At 43.7% G+C, this 22,244-nt stretch overlaps 2 protein-coding genes across 5 annotated transcripts in view; both read right to left on the minus strand.

Moving 5' to 3' along the window:
* The window catches only part of LOC127419767 (segment polarity protein dishevelled homolog DVL-1-like), a 63,793-nt gene extending 59,315 nt beyond the window's left edge, over window positions 1-4,478 (minus strand). Inside the window, exon 1 of the mRNA XM_051661476.1 lies at window positions 4,073-4,478. Within this exon, the coding sequence (XP_051517436.1) occupies window positions 4,073-4,242 (170 nt within the window). The 5' untranslated portion in view covers window positions 4,243-4,478. The remainder of the gene's footprint in view (window positions 1-4,072) is intronic.
* A 1,509-nt stretch (window positions 4,479-5,987) lies between these two features.
* LOC127419769 (matrix remodeling-associated protein 8-like) overlaps window positions 5,988-22,244 on the minus strand; it is a 29,756-nt gene continuing 13,499 nt past the window's right edge. The window contains exons 6-11 of one of the 4 annotated variants that reach the window (XM_051661480.1): window positions 9,947-10,051; window positions 7,862-8,020; window positions 7,715-7,745; window positions 7,490-7,560; window positions 7,021-7,098; window positions 5,988-6,903 (exon numbers count right to left, since the gene is read on the minus strand). In XM_051661480.1, coding sequence (XP_051517440.1) covers window positions 6,878-6,903; window positions 7,021-7,098; window positions 7,490-7,560; window positions 7,715-7,745; window positions 7,862-8,020; window positions 9,947-10,051 — 470 coding nt within the window. In that variant the 3' untranslated portion in view covers window positions 5,988-6,877. Of the gene's footprint in view, window positions 6,904-7,020; window positions 7,099-7,489; window positions 7,564-7,714; window positions 7,746-7,861; window positions 8,021-9,946; window positions 10,052-22,244 lie in introns of all 4 variants that reach the window. The other 3 variants (XM_051661482.1, XM_051661479.1, XM_051661483.1) reach the window with 3 other exon arrangements.

Raw genomic sequence — 22,244 nt, forward strand, 5'->3', positions numbered from 1 at the left:
GTCTGCGCATCTTGTACCGCTAGTCCACGTAACACAGTTCAGCTAGTTGTGGCGTTTTGTAAAGGGACCCCTAGTGTTACTACATCGACACAACGTCGAGTGAGTGACAGATAGGGAACGTCACGTTTACTTTCGTAACCTCCATTCCCTGATGGAGGCAAGGGCTGCCTCCGCGACCTTCTTGAAGATGCAATGGGACAAGGACAGGCCAAAGGGGAGGACCTTGTACTGGTATGCCTGGCCCTCGAAGGCAAACCGCAGGAAGGGTCTGTGTCGAGGTAGGACAGAGACGTGGAAGTACGCATCCTTCAGGTCTACCGCCGCAAACCAATCTAGGTGTCGGACACTTGCTAGAATGCGTTTTTGCGTCAGCATCTTAAATGGGAGTCTGTGCAAGGCCCGGTCCAGTACTCGCAGGTCCAAGATTGGTCGCAACCCACCGCCTTTCTTTGGTACGAGGAAATAAGGGCTGTAGAAACCTTTCCTCATCTCGGCTGGAGGGACAGGCTCTATCGCGCCCTTGCTCAGGAGGGTCGCGATCTCCGCACGCAAGGTAGCGGCGTTCTTGCCCTTCACCGAGGTGAAGCGGACGCCGCTGAACCTGGGCGGGCACTTGGCGAACTGAATCGCGTAGCCGAGTCGGACGGTCCGAGTCGGATGGTCTGGGTCAGCCATCGCAACAGGCTGGAAAGTGCGAGCCACACGTCCAAACTCCGGGCGAGGGGGACCAAGGGGATAATCGTCTCAGACGTACCAGCGGGTGGGGCCTTGTGGTGGGGCGGAGCTTGAGGTATCACGTCGAGGGGACTCGAGCCCCGTGGCCGTGCTGAGTCGAGGGACATCGAAGCACTTACCTGGCTCCTGCCGCCCACCATGAGATTGGCCGAGGAGGGGGGAGGAGGAGACTCGTCCCCGAGGTCCATCGGCACTAATCCCATGTGGGGTATTCGTGCCACAGCTGGGTGCCCAGGGTCGGGGGGTCCGCCGCTGGAGCACCAACCCTGCCAATAAGCAGCAGTGGATGGCAGTCATGATGATGGCCGTGCACACCGGACATGTGTCCCAGGAAACAAGGAAACTGCTCTTTTGCTGAACCTTTGGGTACCGCAGCCTCTGGGGCATGCGGCGAAAAAGGAAACAAAAGATTCTCCTCCCGGCCCTCCACCGGGGGATGGAGTGGTCTGTGCACCAGCTCCAGAGAGATGGGTCTCCTTGCTCCTGGGTCACCCGTCTCAGGGGCACTTCGAAGCCTTCCTCGGGTTCTTGGCGGCTGGCCGTGAGACAGGGGTCATCTGTTTCCTGCGATGGGCTGCACGCCGGGGCTGGGCCACGGGGACGGGCTGCGGCGGAGCTGGAGATGTGGCTGCAGGGAGACGCCCTTGGCGACGAGCAGACGGGGTGCGGAATCTTGAGCCACGCCGGGGCATACAGCTTCCGTCTGCTTCTTCACCGTCGAGTTCTGCTGGGAAAAGTCCTCGACGGTGTAGCCAAACAGGCCAACCTGGGAGATGGGAGCGTCAAGGAACCGTGCCTCGTCAGCCTCTCGCATCTCTACTAAGTTGAGCCAGAGGTGGCGCTCCTGGACCATGAGAGTGGACATCTCCTGCCCGAGAGACCACGCTGTGACCTTCATCGCCCGGAGAGAGAGGTCGGTCGTGGAGCGCAGTTCTTGCATCAATCCCAGGTCAGAACTACCCTTGTGCATTTCTTTTAGCGCCTTGGCTTGGTGTACTTGCAGGAGAGCCATGACATGCAGGGCAGAGGCGGCTTGTCCAGTGGCACCATAGGCTCTAGCCGTCAGGGACGACGTAAACCTACAGGCCTTGGATGGGAGCTTCAGGCACCCATGCCAGGTGGCGGCGCTCTGCGGACATAAGTGCACCGCAAGCGCCTTGTCCACCTGGGGGATCACCGAATACCCCCTGGCTGCTCCACCATCGAGGGTAGCGAGAGTGGGAGAACTGAAAGATCGGGACTGGGCAGTAAAAGGTGCCTCCCATGACCTTGTCAGCTCCTCATGCACTTCCGGGAAGAAAGGAACGGGGGCGTGGTGCGGCTGTGAGCGGCGCCCCGAGCCCAGGAACCAATCGTCGAGCCGCGAGGGTTCAGGGGAGAGCGGAGGGTTCCACTCTAGCCCGACGCTCGTGGCCACCCGGGAAAGCATGTCCGTCATTTCCTGAGAATGGGCGACCGTTCCCGAAGGAGAAAGCCCAGCCGAAGCCTCAGTGTCAGACCGGACGAGCCTGCTCTCCGATGCTGCGCTCGATAACTCATCATCTTCCAGGGCGCCGGACAAGATGTCGAACCCGCCCTGAGACGAGCCAGCGATCTCGTCCGAGCACGCGATCGGGGCAAGCGAGCGTGCTGGGGAATGGGAGGTCCATGGGGGGATACCCAGCAGAGGTTGTCCCATTTAGGTTCCCAAATCGCCCCCAGCGCTAACCGGCACGGCCTCATACCCGTAGGTAGAAAGACCGAGGCGGGGAGCCACTGGGGTGGCTTGCTTTCTTACGTCGCCATGGTCATGTTCTCGTAATGAGGACATGATCCATCCATGAATGATGTCTCCACGTGGGCAGCGCCCAGACACGTAAGACAGCGATCGTGGCCATCGGATGCAGAGAGATAGCGACTGCAAACAGGAATAACACACAAATGGAAAGGCATCTTTAAAAAGACGTTCCGTGTGTGCCGCTCTTTTATGAATGGAAAATATACTCTTTTTTTTAATCTGCTGAAGCGCCCAGGAGCGTTCTCTGCACTGCACAGGCACAGAGGGGGAGAAGCCGCTGAAATGCGCCGTCAAATCCAGCAGTCTTTAGCGAGGTGAGTTTTTTTTTTTTTTTTTTTTGGAGGAATTGTATTCAGTTCACTGAATGCAACCGCTTGACTCTGAAGAGAAAATCTGAATGAGTGGTTGCATACCAGCTCCTTTTATACCTGTATGTCCGGGGGAATGGATTGCAAATTCCACTCGCCAATTCTCATTGGCCTTTTTTCAAAAGATCAGAGGTGTTTCGGGCTCCCAAGAGTGACCCCTAGTGTAACTACATCGACACAACGTTGAGTGAGTGACAGATAGGGAACTAATTTCACACAAGACACTCCTTCTGGCATCACCAGAAATGGTCACTGAATCATTAAATGGATCTGAACGAATTTTTGGTGAACATAGTCGAGCAACTTGGATACATTTAAATCCTACAATGAAAAATTAATTGCACATGCACAATCGTAATTATTGTAATTGTTTAAATAACTTATTCAGGACCAGCTTGTGCTCAGTCTTTTATTGTCATATGTGAAACAGAAGCAAGTGCTTCACACGATGCCCTTTATTTTTGCAGCTAATTTTGCAATTATTCTGCAATACTTGTATCTTTAAAATACTACAAATATTTAAAGTAAATAATATGTATACATTAATATAATACTTATATCATACTTATACATTAATATATACTGTAATATAATAAGTGTTGGGTCTGTGCAAGCCACCTAGGGACAGCTGTGTCCCCCCCACTTTTAAAATGACTGCTACGCCCCTGCGTGAACTATCCCTTTAATATTAGCGCGGTTCTATAAAGTTCACATTCACTTTGTCATATAATGTTTATATTTTCTGTCATAATGGCAGTAACAGCCTCAGAGGGCTTTAAACCTAAGGGAAATGTCCATGTCAAAAGTGGTTACAACACACGACACTGTAGGCTATTATGAACACCCATGATATATTTGGCACCATGTGGACAACTTGAAGTGCGCGACTGGAGTTGACAAAATTAGCTCTGTTGCAGTGCATGTGTGCTGCTGGTGGGTTCTGAATCGAGCACGCACACACCCGCGCTGGCACGCGCACATTAGAACACGGGTTCAAAGCAGGTGCCAGCGACAATGTAACAATGTAGCAACGTCACAAAGAACAATCAAAGGATAGGAGCGCGTTACAGGTTTGACAGCGTTTATAAGGCGTTAAGACTACCATAACGCTGGGTCGACAATGGGTGTGATCGTTTAAGTTGAATAATAGCACACACTATAATACGAGCAAATCATAATTTTCTATACTTACCCGAAATCCTGATCCATAGATTTGAAAAAGAATTTATAACTATTGACCGGGCGGTTGTTGAGTACATTTTTAAAATCTGCCAACGTGACTTTTTCCGGAGAAACCGTCAGTTTCACTAAATACGGGGTTTCTTCTTCGTCGATATGGTAAATAATTTTGGTCTCCGCCATGAGAAGGCTTATATGGGTAGGACAATCATTGACAGAAGAAGGAGCAAGGGTTGCAGCCGCTCGATACAAAAATATATTTGTGGACTAGAACTCGTCAAGTGACATATATGCTCTATAAGGCGACATTGCTGATTGCCGGTTTCACGTAGGAAAACAAAAAAGCTGCTCTTGGTCGGAGTAAGCGGTTCTAGACATAATCTAGGCTTGCGCGTCTATATCACGGCGTCAATGTTTCTCTGATCGCCAGTAAAACAGGAAGGGACGGTTCACATCCTTATGAGCTGGAGTTCAGAAGATTTTTTTCCCATTCCAGTTTTCTCGTAGAGGCAGGCTGCCCTCTAGCGGTAGCCTGAGCCTGTAATAGTCACTCACTGTATTCCTAATTTTGATATGTCCTTAAACAAGAAAAACATTTGCATTTCTGTTCTTTATGGTTTATACAATTTTCCTTCTTTCTTATTCTTTCTTTCTTTCTTTCTTTCTTTCTTTCTTTCTTTCAATAGGCAATAATAACAGTAAAAAGTATAAAAGTAAAATAAGGTGCCAGTAATGGTAATATAAAATAATAATAACAATATAAAATCTAATAATAAACTAAAAGTATTCAGACGTTTGGGGTCACTTGACTGAAATGTTTCTCATGATCTTAAAAATCTTTTGATCTGAAGGTGTATGCTTAAAAGTTTGAAATTAGTTTTGTAGACAAAAATATATTTGTGCCAACATATTAATTTATTTCATTTCAAAAATAAAATTTATTTTAAAAAGTTTTTGAAATTCATGACTTGGACCGAATAATAAAGAAAAGCAGCCAATAAGTGCCCAAAATAGATGGGAACTCCTTCAATACTGTTTAAAAAGCATCCCAGGGTGATACCTCAAGAAGTTGGTTGAGAAAATGCCAAGAGTACATGTCTGCAAATTCTAGGCGAAGGGTGACTACTTTGAAGATGCTAAAATATAACACAGTTTTAATTTATTTTGGATTTTGTTTAGTCACAACATAATTCCCATAGTTTCATTTATGTTATTCCATAGTTTTGATGACTTTACTATTATTCTAAAATGTGGAGAGAAAAAAATACAAATAATAATAAAGAATGAGTAAGTGACCCTAAATTTTGACCGGTAGTGTAAGATTTTATAAAATAAATAAATATTTTTTTTCTTTCTTTTAATCGGCAATAATAACAGTAATAAAAGTATAAAATAAAATAAATAAAAAATATAAGATTTTATAAAATTAATCAAATCTTTCTTTCTTCCTTCAAATCCACTTTCACTTTCACTTTCCTAACGGAGTTAAACAGTTTATTTTAAAGTGTTTTGTTCTACAATTGTTGTAGTGTACAATCTTGACTTTGAAAAGTAACATTTCTATATAAAGCATATTCAAACCCTACACTGCATTTCTTACATCAATTAAATCTTGCTTCATGAATGTCAATTATGGTATACATTTATACAAATTATTGTAAAAAACAAAACAAAAAAACTGCATGTTAGTATAACATTCACTAAAAATATTATAAAAATTTTTTAACAATTATTTTAGCTTCCTTAAATGGAAACTAATGTTGAAATGTAAAAAGAGAGTCATTGCCTGATAACAGAATCTAAGAACAGTGGAAAGAACATGTTTGTTAATTAGAAGGGAAATAATGGAGCTAAACTGTTTAAAAAGGATACAGCTTTTACACAAATTATTTCAGAATAAACTTTATTATATTTTTACATTGGTCCTCTATCTCCAGATTGAATCAAACCTACTGTTTTTCAAATCATTGGATTTGTGGGTTTTTCTTTACAACACTTCCTAACCTGTGTAAATGAGCAGTACTGACCAAAGAAATAGAAAAAAAAAAAATATATATATATATATATATATATATATATTTATAAAACGATGAAAAAAGATACATGGGTCTTGCTCATATTGCAAAACCAAATTAACTGTTCTGTGCCATGTACATAATGCTGTAAAACAGGGACTGAAAACAGACAGGACCAAAGAAGTCCTGGTTAAGTAGGACTAAAAATCCATAAGACAAGTACATAGATGCACATACTTACCAGAATAGTACAGACATTTAATTGCCATAAGGTCGATGAGGTTAATTTGTGTACCATCTTTCTCTGCTTAGTCCTGAAACCACAGCTATTTGTTTACTTCCTGAGTTTTATAAGAAATTTCCATACTTAGAGGAGAAACCCCATTTATTCTATGCACTTCTTCTGGTAAGTACCATTGTGACATGGTCAGATTTAGCATATACAGTGGCTTCTACCACACAGAAAACAGCACAAGAGTACTACAAATGCTTAATTCAGCATATTGGCCATAAAACATTTTTAAGTATGTGTAACCTTAATTCAACAGTTTACCATTGTTTAATCACTGTTGCACATTTAAAAAAGATTTCACTTCAAATAATTTACCAATATTAACAGAATTTTAGTATTACAAAATAAGATGCATGTTTTAGATCAATAAGCAGTAATTATGCTGAAGCAAAAAGACAGAAATACAGTTTGTGTTCTCAATGTAAAGTAAATGTAAAGCTCCTCTGATTGTATAGAATTTGAAACTCTTCTCATTCAGCATGCTCTGGACCAGCCAGCAGCTCAACATGAATCACTTCCATGACATTCTTTCCATTTCTTTAGGTGAAAGAGAAACATAGAAAGGGTATATTATATCAAATATATTACATTCCATCTGCTGGTCAGAAATTAGAAAACAAAAATAGTAATTATGGGTAATTAAGACTCCATTACCTCTGTTTAGATCGATTACCTTTGGAGAGGGATAGTTGTTTGCCTCTGCCCTTTCTTTCATTATGTTATTCTTATAGTCTAAACAGAAGAATTCAATAGAAACTGATGAAAATGACCATCTTGATTCTGGCGAAGCACCCAGTTTAAAAAAAAAAAAAAAAGTATATCACTGGAAAATCCCTGTTTAAAGCACGCCTATCATATGCCAAAACAAAAAGTCCTACGGTGGTTTTTAAGGATTCTGTCTAACTGACTGTGATCTAAGTAATTTTATTATAAGAATTCAATTTTTAATGTATGGGGTAAAAAAATAAAAATAAAAAATAAATCCTTCAAGAGAGTCGAACACTGCACTTTACCGAGCACTAGTTAACTATTCAACTATAGCAAATATTCATTCATTTCTTTTATTTTAAACAGCCTATTTCAGCTTGAAGAGTAATCATGGAAAATTGTGGTTATGTCTTACCCAGATGCAAGTCTTCTTGATTGTAGGATTGCAGTTCTGTGGCATCTTGCTTAACTGATGCCCTTCGATCCCTGCTAAGTAAAAAAAAATAATTTTTATGTATTATTTAAGTGTATTATTTAGTGTAAAGTGATTTCTGTGGACCTGTACACTGAATCAGACATTTTGAAACTGAATTGACTCAAATAGTAAATAACTTAATAATAGTGCATTTTTAATCCTTACCGCTCGTACTTCCGAACCTCAAGCACAGGCTCTGAAACAGATATTTATTAAAATGTTAAAAGATAGTCAATACGATGCAAGCATAATTTCAAAAGCACCAATTTAATAAAAATATGTAATGTGACCAGCATGCAAGTATATGACTACCTTTCTTTATACAGTGCCTAGTGGTCATTATGATTCCTATGAGCATGAGGAGAAGCAACAGGAAGATTGCCAGGATGTAGCCTACTTGGTGCAGGAGGTGAGTTTGATTCTCAGGCAGAATTACATTGAGGACGTGAGGTGCTTCAACCATGTTTGTATCTGCACACCAAGAAAGACACATACCATAAGAAGATCAAATAAGTAACAGCCCTTACATTTTTGGCCTCAAATATTTATTTACTTTATGTTGTTCCAAATATGCCAGAATGTAAAGCAGAGAATATACAGTATATAGATAGATAGATACATACACACACACACTCACTGAGAACTTTATTAGGAATACCTGTACACCTACTTATTCATGCGATTATCTAATCAGCCAATGTGGCAGCAGTGCAGTGCAGTGCATAAAATCATGCAGATAAGGGTCAGGAGCTTTAGTAAATGTTCACATCAACCATCAGAATGGGGGAAAAAAAAACGTGATCTCAGTGCTTTTATGGCATGATTGTTGGTGCCAGATGGGCTGGTTTGAGTATTTCTGTAACTGCTGTTCTCCTGGGATTTTCATGCACAACAGTCTCTAGAGTTTACTCAGAATGGTGCCAAAAACAAGAAACATCCAGTGAGCCGCAGTTCTGCGGACAGAAACACCTTGTTAATGAGATGCCTTGTTCTCAACGGAGAATGGCCAGACTGGTTCAAGCTGACAGAAAGGCTATGATAACTCAGATAACCACTGTATACAATTATAGCGAGTAGAATAACATCTCAGAAAGCACAACACGTCGAACCTTGAGGTGGATGGGCTGCAACAGCAGAAGATCACGTCGGGAACTTTATTAAGACCATAGTGTTCCTAATAAAGTGCTCAGTCAGTGTATGTATGTATATATATATATATATATATATATTAATATATTAAACTGGCAATGTCACTAGCCCTCTTTACATGTGAGTAAAAAAATCTGTCTTTTGTTTTCCCCTTTCATCCAGGCCTGGTAGACTAAAAGGGTTTCATGTCTGAACGGCCAAAACAGGCGTAATGAGTTCCAGACCTGATGTCATGCATCATGGAGAAAAAATTTAGCAAAAAAAAAACACAAGCCCCCAGAATGGGAAACGATAGTGTAGGCAGAGAAAAAACACTGCTTGGTCTGTCTGTCTGGAGACATTTTCCCCTTATTTACTGCCACACAACAACACTGAGAGTGCCACAGTCTTTGGGATTGTATTTTATTGCCATAATAAACCAGATAAGCTCATTAAATGCTATTGTAAGTACTTTGGATTGCTTGATTTATGAATTATGTTTTCTGAAGTGCTGAAGCTTAGCATCACAAAGACAGAAGCATTTAATTATAATCATTTCATGAGTTGGTAATTGCAATGAACAGTAGAATTTAAAGAGTCACACACACTGCTAAACCTTGCAATACTGCAGTGTATATTATTGTGACAAGACTGTGGCAGGTTCTTAACTCTCTACCAAGAAGGAAGTGGGAGCTGGGCAAACAATCCAACGTAAAGCTTTTTATTTCTATACTCTTCAGTTTAAACATAAATCAGAATGTGCTTTCCAGCATAACACATGAAGACAGTTGCTTGCATCGCTCTCTCTCTCTCTCTCTCCCCTCACTGGCATCTGGCTCACTCTTAAACCATCTCCAACTCTCACTGCAATGACAAACAGCTGTTAGAGACAATCATTGACAGGTGATGATCCTTATTGCTCTCATCTCAGCGATTCACAAGCCGGCGCTTGGCCACGCCCCCACCACCTGCCTCAGGCCAGGGAGCCATACTGCCTGCCCGTACCCCCGCCATACCCCCCCCCCCAATTTCTGGAGAGGAAGTCCACAACAGCCACCTGCGCCCCTGGCCTGTGGACCAACTCGAACTTAAATGGTTGAAGAGCCAGATACCAACGGGTGATCTATGCATCCGGTGTCCTGCATGCGATAGAGACACTGGAGTGGGGTGTGGTCTGAACAGAGGGTGAAAGCCCATCCCAGAAGGTAGTACCAAAGGGTGAGGACCACCCACTTGATGGCCAGACACGCTTTCTCAATGGTGCCGTACCTCGCCTCTCGCCAAAAGCTTCCGGCTGATGTACAGCGCCGGGCACTCCTCCCCCTCGACCACCTGGGACAACATGGCTCCCAACCCCCTGTCCGATGCGTCGGTCTGTAAAACAAACGGGAGAGCAAAATCAGGAGCATGTAACAAAGGTCCACTACAAAATGTAGCTTTCACCTGCATAAAAGCGTGTTGGCATGGCTCCGACCACTGGACCGGATCTGGGGCTCCCTTTTTAGTGAGATCAGTCAGCGGGCTGGTGATGTCCGAATAATTAGGCACAAAACTTCTATAATAGCCAGCCAGCCCCAGGAACTGTCTCACCTTCTTTTTGGTCTTGGGCCTCAGGCAGGCCGCAATCGCTGTGGTCTTATCAATTTGGGAACGCACCTGCTCGTGACCCAAGTGGAACCCCAGATACCGTACCTCCACCCGTCCATCTGTGCACTTCTTGGGGTTTGCCGTGAGTCCCACCCGTCGCAGCGACCTCAGAACCGCCCTCAGATGCTGCATGTGCTGCTGCCAATCATTACTGTATATAATGATGTCATACAGATAGGCAGCAGCGTACGCAGTGTGAGGTCGGAGGACTCGGTCCACAAGGTGCTGAAACGTAGCCGGGGCCCCAAACAAACCGAATGGAAGGGTCACAAATTGGTGTAAGCCAAACGGTGTGGAGAAGGCCGTTTTCTCAAGGGACATTGGTGTTAAGGGGATCTGCCAATATACCTTTGATAAATCCAGTGATGAATAAAAGCGAGCCGCGCCCAACCCAGCAGTTCATCAATATAAGGCTGCACGGCTCCGCTGCGTTTGCTGATTTATTTTGTATGCTTTGTCATTTTCTGTCCCTCATGTCTCGTTGGCACAGCCGGCATGCATGATCGCCGTTTCCATGGGAAAACTGCTTGTTCCCGGGGGAACGCTGATCATGCCACTGATTAGCGTGCTGAGCAACACCTGTTCTCCCCTTATTAACTCCCTTCATAAGCCCGTCGTGTTCTCAATATCTTTGCTAGATTGTTGTTTGATGTTGAGTTCTAACCTCACTCTCTCTGCCTAGTTGGTCCTGTCTCATGAATCTGTTGGTTGCCCACATGTCGGGTGTGTGATTGCCTTCCAGTATTGCTGCGTGTCAGCTGGTCTTCCATTGAGGATACCTCGTCCCACGTGTCGGGAGTAAAATTCGCTCATCTCTGCTGAGCGTTGTTCTGCATCTCACTAAGCTTCAATGGAGGATTCTACTAATCTGTTCCTGACTTCCACAATGCACACACTCATCTTACAAACACACTCTTCATGGACTGCCCCTTGCGCGAATACAATGCGCACGCCATTGGATATCGCTTCCCGCTGCTGCTGCCGGTGTCGGGATTTTCCACGTTCCTCAACCCAGTGTCTGCTCATTATTACTGTTAAAAAATCCTTTTAATTGTTCCTCTGCTCTTGGATCTGTTTGTCTCACTATCGTTCCTTACACGAGGCACTGGATACACGTCAAATTTAGACACCGTGTTGACCTTTCTATAATCCATACAGAACAGGACCAAGACATTGCACTTTGGAACCGGCACCACCGGGCTGGCCCAGTCACTGTGAGATTCTTCTATTACACCCATATCGAGCATGGCCTTTAATTCTTCACCGAAACCTTTGTACCTGCTCGGGTAATCGGTAGGGACAACTGCACTACCACTATCCCTGGGGTTGTTTCGATATGGTGTTCTATGAGATTCGGATGACTGGGAAGGGGCAGTAATACATCCGAGAATTCTCTCTGCAACCGGGCCACATCCGTGACTTGTGACGGTGAGAGGTCTCCACAAGTGACCTGGGTGACTCAATTGGCTTTTAAGTTCACCTCCGGCCCAAGCTCCTCCCTCTCTGGAACAACCATCGCAAAAGACATGGGGTCCGCCTCTCTCCATGGTTTTAAGAAGTCGAGGTGGTAAATTTGCAGTGCTCCACCCTATCCATTCGTTTAAACTCATAATCGACTTCCCCGACTCTCCGTGTAACCTCAAAGGGGCCTTGCCACTTTGCGAGTAATTTAGCAGTAATAAAAGGACTTTATCTCCCTGTGTAAATTCCCGTAGCCGAGCTCTCCTGTTATACAGCCGGGACTGACATTCTTCCGATTAACATTTTTTATTGATTCGTACATATAACAATGAAAAACAAAACATATATACACTGATTCAACATTTAACCCCCACTATTACCGCTCCCCCTCCCCAATCACCAACCCCACCCTGACCCCCAACGAACATCCCTGTGGTCACATATAAATATACACACACATAAAAAAAAAAGAAATTAAAAAAAAAAAAAATATATATATATATATATATATATATATATATATATATATATATATATATATATATATATATATATATATATATATATATATAAACCATACACATTTAAAACCATACAGCCCCTCCCCGAGTGTCCACCAAAAACACCAAATAACTGCCCCATTTCCTTTCAAACAAATCCCAGATCACCAACCTTCTACATGACACCTCCTCAAAAGCTGCCACCCTCCCCATCTCCGCACACCACTCCTGAAACGAGGGTGCTCCAGCCAACTTCCATCCCCTTAAAATAATCTGTCTGCCTAACATAACACTGGTCAGGACCCAATTTTTTATGTGTTTATCTCCTATATTGATGACCACCCCATCGCCTAAAATGGGGCAAAATTAAACTTGAGTGCCCAATATTTCACACATAAAACTCTAAACCTTCAACCAAAATTCTTGGATCATATCACACCACCAAAAAACTTGAGTTGTGTCTCCATCTTCTGATTGGCATCGCCAGCAGGTGGGTGTGTCTTTAAGACCAAGCCTATACAATCTAGAGGGGGTCCAATAGAATCTGTGTAAAATCTTGAATTGCATAAGGCGCACCCTTGCATCTCTAGATACAGACTTGACGTTTTTTAGAATCCTAGCCCACACTCCCTCCTCCAATAACAAGTTTAAATCATTCTCCCATAATCTCGAGAGAAGTTGAAGCTCTGTCCCCCAGACTCTGAATTAACAGGGAGCAATACACTGATGCCTCATGACCTTTTCCAAAAGCTGTAATCACCACTCCCAGAGTATCTGCCGCTTTATGGGGGTGTATGCTACTCCCAAAAATAGTACAGAGCAGATAGCGCCGCTGTAAATACCTAAAGAACTGAGATCTGGGAATCCCAAAATGTTGAACCAAATTTTCAAAGGATCTCAACACTCCACTCTCATATAGGTTACCGAGCGTATTAACCTCCTTCACAATCCACTCTGACCAGCAGAAAGGGGGCTTATTAATACATAATTTTGGGTTCAGCCATATGCTCGAGGCAACATTTAAATAAATGTCCGAATTAAACACTCTGGACACTTTTGTCCATACTGAGTGCAAATGCAAGATAACGGGGTGTAACTTAACTTCTCCGATTACTTTGATAGAAAGGTTTTGCAATGGCAAAATAGGGGCAAGAACTTCCCTGTTCAATACAAAACCAGGGAGGGGCTCTCTCAGGTAGAAGTGACCAATGAGCCAAATGTCTGAGACCGAATGCATAATAATAAAACAATATCTTGGGTAGGCCTCGCCCACCTCTGTCAATCGACCTATGTAACTTATTGAAATGTAATCTGGGACACTTACCATTCCGAATGAAGGACTTCGCTATGCTATCAAATTGCTTGAAATAAGAGAGGGGGACATCTACAGGGAGAGATTGTAGCAGGTAGTTGAATTCTGGAATACAATTCATTTTAATAACATTAACCTTCCCAATCATAGATAAATGTAATGAGGCCCACCTGCCACATCGCTCAAAAACCTTTTTACTAAGGGGTAAAAATTAACTCACACAAATTTGCTGGGAATAAAATGCCCAAATACTTAATGCCCTGTTTGGGCCACTGGAAGGCGCCTGGCTGAAAAACCGTTACTGGGTAGTATGCTGTCAGAGCCAAAATTTCAGATTTAGACCAATTGACTCTGTATCCTGAGAACTTAGAGAAGGAATTAATAATTCTGTGGAAGCAAGGCATAGATCTAGTGGGGTCGGAGACAAATAATAAAATATTATCTGCGTAAAGCAAAAGCTTATGCGCCATACTTCCTGCCACCACCCCTGGAAAATCATCTTCCTTTCTTATCGTGGCTACTAATGATTCCAGGGCAAGCCAGAACAATAATGGGGAAAGAGAGCAACCCTGCCAGGTGCCCCTATCCAGAGTAAAATCATCTGAAATTAATCAATTTGTTTGTACTGCCGCTACCGGGTATCTATAAAGTAACTTAGTCCATCCAATAAAAGTATTCCCGAACCCGTATATTTCAAAATCTTAAAAAGATAATCCCATTCTACCATATCAAATGCCTTTTCAGCATCAAGTGAGATGGCAGCAGCCGGAGTCTGATCATTCACCACTGACCACATGATATTGATGAAATGCCTAATGTTATCAGAAGAGCTGCAGTCCCGAATAAACCCCACCTGATCTATATGTATAAGAGTTGTCATAACTTAAACGACTGTCCAACATTTTTGACAATATTTTTACATCTGGCTGGATCAGGGAAATTGGACAGTAACTCTTACACTCACTTGGATCTTTGTCCTTTTTAAGAATCAGACTGATCTGGGCTTGTGTCATGGTTGGTGGAAGCTTTCTATTCTTTAATGATTCTGTATAAACTTCTAACAAAAGTGGAGCCATTTCTGTAGCATAAGATCTAAAAAAGTAAGCGGCAAAGCCATCTGGCCCTGGAGCCTTGCCTGTAGGCAAGGCCTTAATTACCTCACCAAGCTCCTCCAAGTTTTCCCAGAATCAAGATAATTTTATTTGCTCAGTCATCAGTTTAGGGAGTTCTAATGGTTCCACAAAGTTTCTAATATCTTCATCAGTAGACAAAGATGTGGAACTATAGAGATCAAGACAGAATTCTTTAAAAGCATTATTAATATCAATGGCCGAGGTAAATATTTCACCACCAGATTTCACTGAGGGAATGGTAGAAGAAGGCTCTCTCTGCTTTATATATCTAGCCAAAAGCTTCCCTGCTTTGTCCCCCAACTCAAAGTATGACTGTCTTGCCCTGAATAGCCAAAACTCCATCTTCCGCTACAAAATAGTATTATATCTGTATTTCAGTCGGGTCAATTCTCTGAGGCCACCAGACAACATTTGGCACTTCAGCTCTGCCTCTGCACTTTTAATATTCCCTTCCAACTCCTAAGAACCCCTAGAACCACCTTAAGTGCCTCTAAAGCCACACCCACAGAGGATACTGAGGACCAGTTGGTCTCCATATAAACATTGATTTCAGCCTTTAACATTTGTTGGAATTCAGGATTTTGAAAAAGGGATACATTAAAGTGGCAACTATGTGATTTCTTTTTCTCCGTATGTGGCAACACCTCTAAACTCACCAGGGCGTGATCTGAGACTAAGATGTTTCCAACTGAGCAATCAACAACAGATGAAATGAGGGACTTAGATATAATAAAAAATCTATTCTAGAATAAATCTTATGAACTGATTAAAAAAAATTATAGTCCCTACCAGATGGGTTCAAAAGTCTCCAAATATCTGTAAGACCAAGCTTTTTACACATCCTGTGAAGCATCAATGTTGCTCTAGGGGGCTTACACACTTTTGCTTCACTATGATCAAGGACTGAGTCCATCAATAGATTAACAATATATATCAATATATCAATAACAATAGATTAATTGCAACATCCCTTCAAGATCTATAAAAAAGCCCTTATCATCAGCATTAGGTGTGTAAATATTAGCCAAAATCAGCCTTTGCCCCTGAACTTCTGCTGAAACAATAATGACTCTTCCTAATTTATCTTTAATCTGTTTGAGACATTTGAATTGTAGATGCTTACTTATCAGTGTAATAACTCCCCTGCTCTTACTTGAGCCAGCACTAAAGAAAACATGTCCACCCCATATCTTCCCAATTTTTTTCAGCTTCCTGCGGGGAAAGATGCATTTCTTGAAGAAAAACTATATCAAATTTCTTACGTTTAAGAAGAGAAATAACCTTCCTTCTTTTTATGGGGTGCCCCAACCCATTCACATTCCATGTGGAGAGAGACAATCCATTCATATTAACATTTGACATTTTGACATATTAGAAAAAATAGATTGTGTGTCAAAAACTAAATTATAAAGACCACATTCCAAAATTAGTGCAACAATCAAACCCCAAACTTCCCCCCAAACCAAACAAACAGAAAAAAGAAAGACGTGCGCATTAACCACGTGCACGACAGCTCCAACTGGCGTCCATCCCTCTAAACTCAAACAGTCCATGTATGCCTACGAGAGCCCCCACAACAACTTTGCCGTCACAGTGCCCAGGTCCGGTGTGTCTATACAAATTTTGTGAGACAGAATTACCCAACAGAAGATAATGTATAAAACAAACACCAGCCAATAGGCGAAATAAACCAAAGAATGTGTAGATTCATCCACATAACGGTCCCAAAGGTGTGTTCCTCCACAAAACAAGCTTCAGCCGCTAGCAGAACCAGCAAAAAAAAAAAAAAAAAAAAAAAAGCTGTTCAGTTTCCTCGGGCAGTCAAACTGATGTTCAGTGAGCCGGCTCATTCGACAGCTACATGAGTGCAACAAATGACCCAGTCACTCCAATGTCCTGCAAGAAATACTCCTCAAAACAAACTCCAATCAATAGGAGGCATAAGCACAAAGAATGAGCAGATTCATCCACAACACACTCCTGAAGAGTGTTGTGAGTGCCACTACACAAAACAACTCCAGCTGCTAGGCGGCACCAGCACAAAAAGAAACAAAAAGGTGCTCAGTTTCCTTGGACAGTCAAGTGAATGTTCAGTGAGTCGGTCCACTTGGCTGCAATGTGATTACCACCAAATAATTTACTCAGTCCATTGACTTTATGAAGGACATCGCTTGCTGGGGACATGCAAATATTTTGCAGCCACTCTTAGCATCTATTCACAATTTGGCCGGGAACATCAGTGCAAAAGCGACCTTCCGTTGATGTAAGAGTTTCTTGCATTCCTTGAAATGATCATGTTTCTCTCTTGTCAAATTCGCAAAGTCTGGGAACAAGAAAATGCGTAACACAAGATCTTTATCGGATGATCTCAGAAATTTGGCCAGAATTGATTGAGGCCTGTCTCCCTCAGTGGACCACCAAGCTCGCTCGATTTCCAGCTTATGGCCTGTTATGTCGAGCAAACTCGGGAAGAGCCCGTCCAAGAATTTCACCATATCCCGACCTTCTTCGTCCTCAGGAATTCCAACAATTCGTACATTATTCTGCCAGTTACGATTCTTCGAATCCTCCAATTTCTCCCAGAAGTGCTCCAAATCCACCTTGGTCACTAGCAGATTAGCAGCTAATTCCCTCTCCAATGACTCCAGATAATCAATCTATTTCTCGACATCCCCCACTCTTGTAACCACCTCAGTGAATTTTGTCTCCATGGCAGTGATCGATCGACGTATTACAGCAAGACCCTCCAAGTCAGCAAAGACCTTTGTCAGCATTGCCAACATGTTCAGTAATTCTCGCTGAATTTCCTTCACTTCTCCGGCCAAATCGGCTCCCTGGCTTGCAGCCTGCTGCTCAGGGGCGTCAGCTTGAGCACGTAAGTGTCTTTGAATATCTCCAGAGCCCAAAGATTTTGAATTCTTTGACATATTGTCTTCCTAGAACAGTCATGGATCAGGGTTTGTCGAATCTCACCGGTTTATGACATAAAAAGTATTAAAACTAGCAAAGTGTGCAGGGCTCGCCGTTCACACGTCTGAACCTCGCATGGCATCACGTGACTCGGGACTGACGTTCTTGAAACTGTAGCAAATTCTCCTGTGACAGCTGCCCCAATGTGTGGAGTTTTGTTCTCAGGTCAAGAATGTATTGAATTTCGTTTTTGCTGTTTGAAGGTCCCTCCACCCAATTTTCCCTCATGACATCTAAGACACCGCGAGGCTTATGCCCATACAATAATTCAAATGGGGAGAACCCTGTGGAGGCTTTCGGGACCTCTCGAATTGCGAATAACAGGGGTTCAAGCCACTTATCCCAATTCCAAGCATCTTCGTGCACAAACCTACGAATCGTGTTTTTCAGGGTTTGAATAAACCGTTCGACCAAGCCGTCCGTTTGTGGGTGGTACACGCTTGTCTGAATCGATTTAATACCCAATAATTTGTACAGCTCACGTAGTGTATGTGGCATTAAAGTAGTGCCTTGATCAGTTAGGATTTCTTTCGGAATCCCCACTCAGTAGATGAATCTGAAGAGTGCCTCCGCAACACTACGTGCTGAAATGTTGCATAGAGGCACTGCTTCCGAATATCACGTTGCGTAGTCAACCAGAACCAATATAAAGAGATGTCCACGTGCCATCCACTCTAATAGCATGCCAATTCTTTTGAAGGGGACCTCGATCAAAGGAAGCGGGCACAAAGGCGTGCCGCACACCACCTGCAAACATCCCCGTGAATGCCCGGCCAATAGAATGACCTGCCATCGGATTATGATGAGCTGTCTGGAATAGCATTTCCCAACGGCTCTTTGGTATCAACAACTGGGTTGCATCCTCTTTTGTCTGAGTGTCCTGCGTAACTTGATACAACCGATCATTTATAATAGAAAAGTACGCATATGAGAGTGCAATGTCTGGCTGAAGACGTTGACCATCAATTACTTTCACTTGGTCGAAGGCGTGCCTAAGGGTTTCATCTTGCATCTGCTCCTGACGGAAATCCCCTGCAGGGAATCCTCTAAGGGCTGGGGATGCCGAGACTTCCCCCTCCCTTACGTCATCCTGCCATGGAGCTGATGTAGACGGCCCTGGCTTCGCCTCCCCAGCCAGCGCATCGCAAACCACATACCGAGACGCTTTGTTACAGGACCCATCCACACAAATTTCCCTCAATAAAGTGGTAAATACTGGCTAATTCGTACCCAAGATTAGCGGATGGGTGAGGCAGGGACTAATCACTGCCTCGACGCTATGATTTTGTCCCCGGAACTGAATAGTCAGAGTCACTACAGGATAAATGTGGATATCACCATGCACACACCTCACCTTTACCCTGTGACTAGCACCCAAATCCTCATCTTGAACCAAGCATTGATGGATAGAGGTTTGATTGCAACCCAAATCCACCAAGGCCTGGTATTTACCCCCCTTAATACTCAATAAGGGGCAGCCTGTGGAGCGTCAGGGTCCCGAACCAATGTCCCTACCTCCATCACCGGGTATTGGTCCTGGAAATTCCTGAGCTCTTCGCAGCTCCAGCAAACTGGCCCAGTCTTCATGCCCACACCCTCAGCAGTGGATTCACCAACATGGTAGTAAGAGTGGAGATGGATAGGGGAAACCAGTAGGTGTGCAGCCCCCCCCATTTCCAGGGAAGAAGAACAGGACGGGAGGAAGGGGAGGGAAGAGAAGGAGGGGAGACAGGAGAGAGAGAGAGAGAGGAGAAGGGTCTCGAGGCTCGCTGGCTCCCGAATACGCCGCCATGTGGTCCTCTGCCAGCTGGATGGCCGTGTGGAGCGACACCGTGCAGTGGCACTGGACACACTCCACCATCCCTGCCGGAAGCCGGGCGATAAACTGCTCCAGTACCGACTTCACGCTGCTCTGCCTGCAACCACCGTTGGCAGGCATCCTGGAGCTGCTGGGCCAAGGCAAACAGCCGTGCTTGCCAAGGGTCAGCAAGCAGAAACGTTGGCACTGTTATTCTGGTGTCTAGCCTACCGGTTGCAAGATGGCTTTCCTCAAATCCGCATACACCAGGAGGTTCTGCACTTGTAGCTGCTACGCTGCGAGTTGGGCCTCCCCAGACAACAGTGGGATCAAGCGGACCACCCATTGGGTGCTTGGCCAAGTGCATGCTCCCGCTATCTGCTAAAAGAGCTCCAAGAACGCCTCCAGGTCATCTTGGGGGCCCATCTTGACCAGCGGAACATTGGGCAGGGAAGATGAGGGGTCCGGGGTCATGGCTGCAGCCTCCTCCTGGGGCAGCAATCTCCGAAGCACCTGCCGGTCTTCCGCTTGGGCCCGGAGGAGCGAGATGGAGCACTGTTCCTGCTCCGCGCGCAGCTCGAGTAGGGCTTGATGCTGCAAATGGTGGAGGCTGGCGAGGGTCTTGATCACATCCTCCAGTGGTGAGGACTCCATGGCAGCGTTCTTCCTTCTTTAATCCCGGGTTTCGGCACCCGTGTGACAAGACTGTGGCAGGTTTGTAACTCTCTACCAAGGAGTAAACGGGAGCTGGGCAAACAATCCAATGTAAAGCTCTTACACTCTTCAGTTTAAACATAAATCAAAATGTGCTTTCCAATATAAAACACAAAGACGGTTGCATGTGTCACTCTCTCTCTCCCCTCACTGGCATCTGTCTCGCTCTTAAATCTGTCTCCAACTCTCACTGCAATGACAAACAGCTGTTAGAGACAATCATCGACAGGTGATGATCCTTGCCGTTCCTTACCGTTCTCATCTCACGATCTCGCTCTCCATTCATAAGCCGGCGCTCGACCATATCATAGTAAAACACCTTCTCAAATAAGAGATCAACATTTTCTTAGCCTTTTTGTTAACTATTAATAGGACAGTCAGGAGAGGACAAGGAATGGTTGGAAAAGTGGGATCAGAATACAGCATGAGTCGGATTTAAATTTGGATTTGTGTGTCATACCTCAATATGTTGACTCAAATGGCTAGGCCACAGCAATGATTCTTGAACTGTTTTGATAGGTTTGTGTGTTACATAGGTTTTTAAGCTGGAAAAAATAAAATATTTTATTTACTACTGAAATTTACTTTTCATTTTTTTCCAAGCCAAGAACAGAAAATCTCCTACTTCAAAATTAGAAATCAGTTAAAGTTTTGTGCTGTTTAACCTTTAAAAGTTGCTTCTCAAATTTAAGACTTACAAGAAGGTCAAATTCAGGCAATACATTAAATCTATAAGATGTATAGTTGACCGAAACCGAGTCATATTGTACTGCTTACAGAGGACTGAGGAAAAATGCTTACAGACATGAGAAAATGTGAATGTAACACTGACCATTCTCCCGGTTAGCTCAGATGTATAGAGGTGGCTTTTCATGTCAACAAACAGCCCACTGCCAGTGCGAAAACAGTCCGAGCAATGATTATAAAATCTGCAAAGCCTAGGAGAATGTAAAGCATTGATGTGACCTTTTGTGGGGCTGTAATAGTTTATAAAATGAGCTCAGCCATTGCTAAGTGGAGGAAATATGAAGCGGTCTTCCAGTAAAACCTCCCCCACCTCCTTTACAACCTATTCATCACATTTCTGTTGAAAACATTCACTTGCATAAACTCTTCTTTACTAGAATTACTAGAACACAGAAAGACAGCTGGGACAGAGCCAACATAACTGGTGTGAGTCAGTCTGGACACAGACTAAAAAGCCATTTTAGAAAAGAAAAGAAAAGAAAAGAAAGAGAGAGACTGAGAGATTACAGTAACATTCCCACTGCAGACCAGCCGACTGAGCAGGAAAGTTTAGCTACAGTAAAAGTAAACATGGAAAAAATGGGGAGGAAGTCTGTAAATATAACCTAGTTCTCAGGCAACATTCCTCCAACAATCCCACATATGTATAAAAAAAAAGGGGAGGAAAAATTGAGCTGATTATTGGAATACAGGAAAAAATTTTGAAAGCCTGAAAACTATTAAAAGTAATGTGCATTATCTCTCGGAAAATTATTTTCTTTGAGTTCTTCAAGATCATGCACACTGAAAAAAGAGGAAACCTGCAATTGTCTCCACAAGGATTTATTTCTATTTTATCTAATTAACCCATAAAACTTTTTTTGGTGGTGTAACCTAATTTGTCAGATAAATTATAACAGGGTTAAGAACTGTCCAACGCATTATTAAAATCTGGACGGATAGTGGTGAACCATCAGCTTCGTGGAAATGTGGTCAGAAAAAAAAATCTTGAACGATCGTGATCAGCAGGGCCACCTTTAGGTGGTCCTGGGCCTCGGGTCTTATCGTTTCTCTGGGCCCCTGTCAGTCGTCCGTACGCTACACGGATGGGTTTAGCTATTGCGCACAATCTCTCTATTTACATCAGCGTCTCCCGCAGAATGCGTTTACAAATGCGTCCTCTCGAGAACGTCGACAGGAAAATACCGCATCTGGTATTTCCAGATTTACCCTATTCCAAAGCGACGGCCGCGTCAGGGTAAAAAGGGAAGTGCATGAAGCGATGCTACCGTCATGCATAATGCCC

This window comes from Myxocyprinus asiaticus, chromosome 29 (assembly GCF_019703515.2).
Source record: "Myxocyprinus asiaticus isolate MX2 ecotype Aquarium Trade chromosome 29, UBuf_Myxa_2, whole genome shotgun sequence".
Taxonomy (NCBI): domain Eukaryota; kingdom Metazoa; phylum Chordata; class Actinopteri; order Cypriniformes; family Catostomidae; genus Myxocyprinus; species Myxocyprinus asiaticus.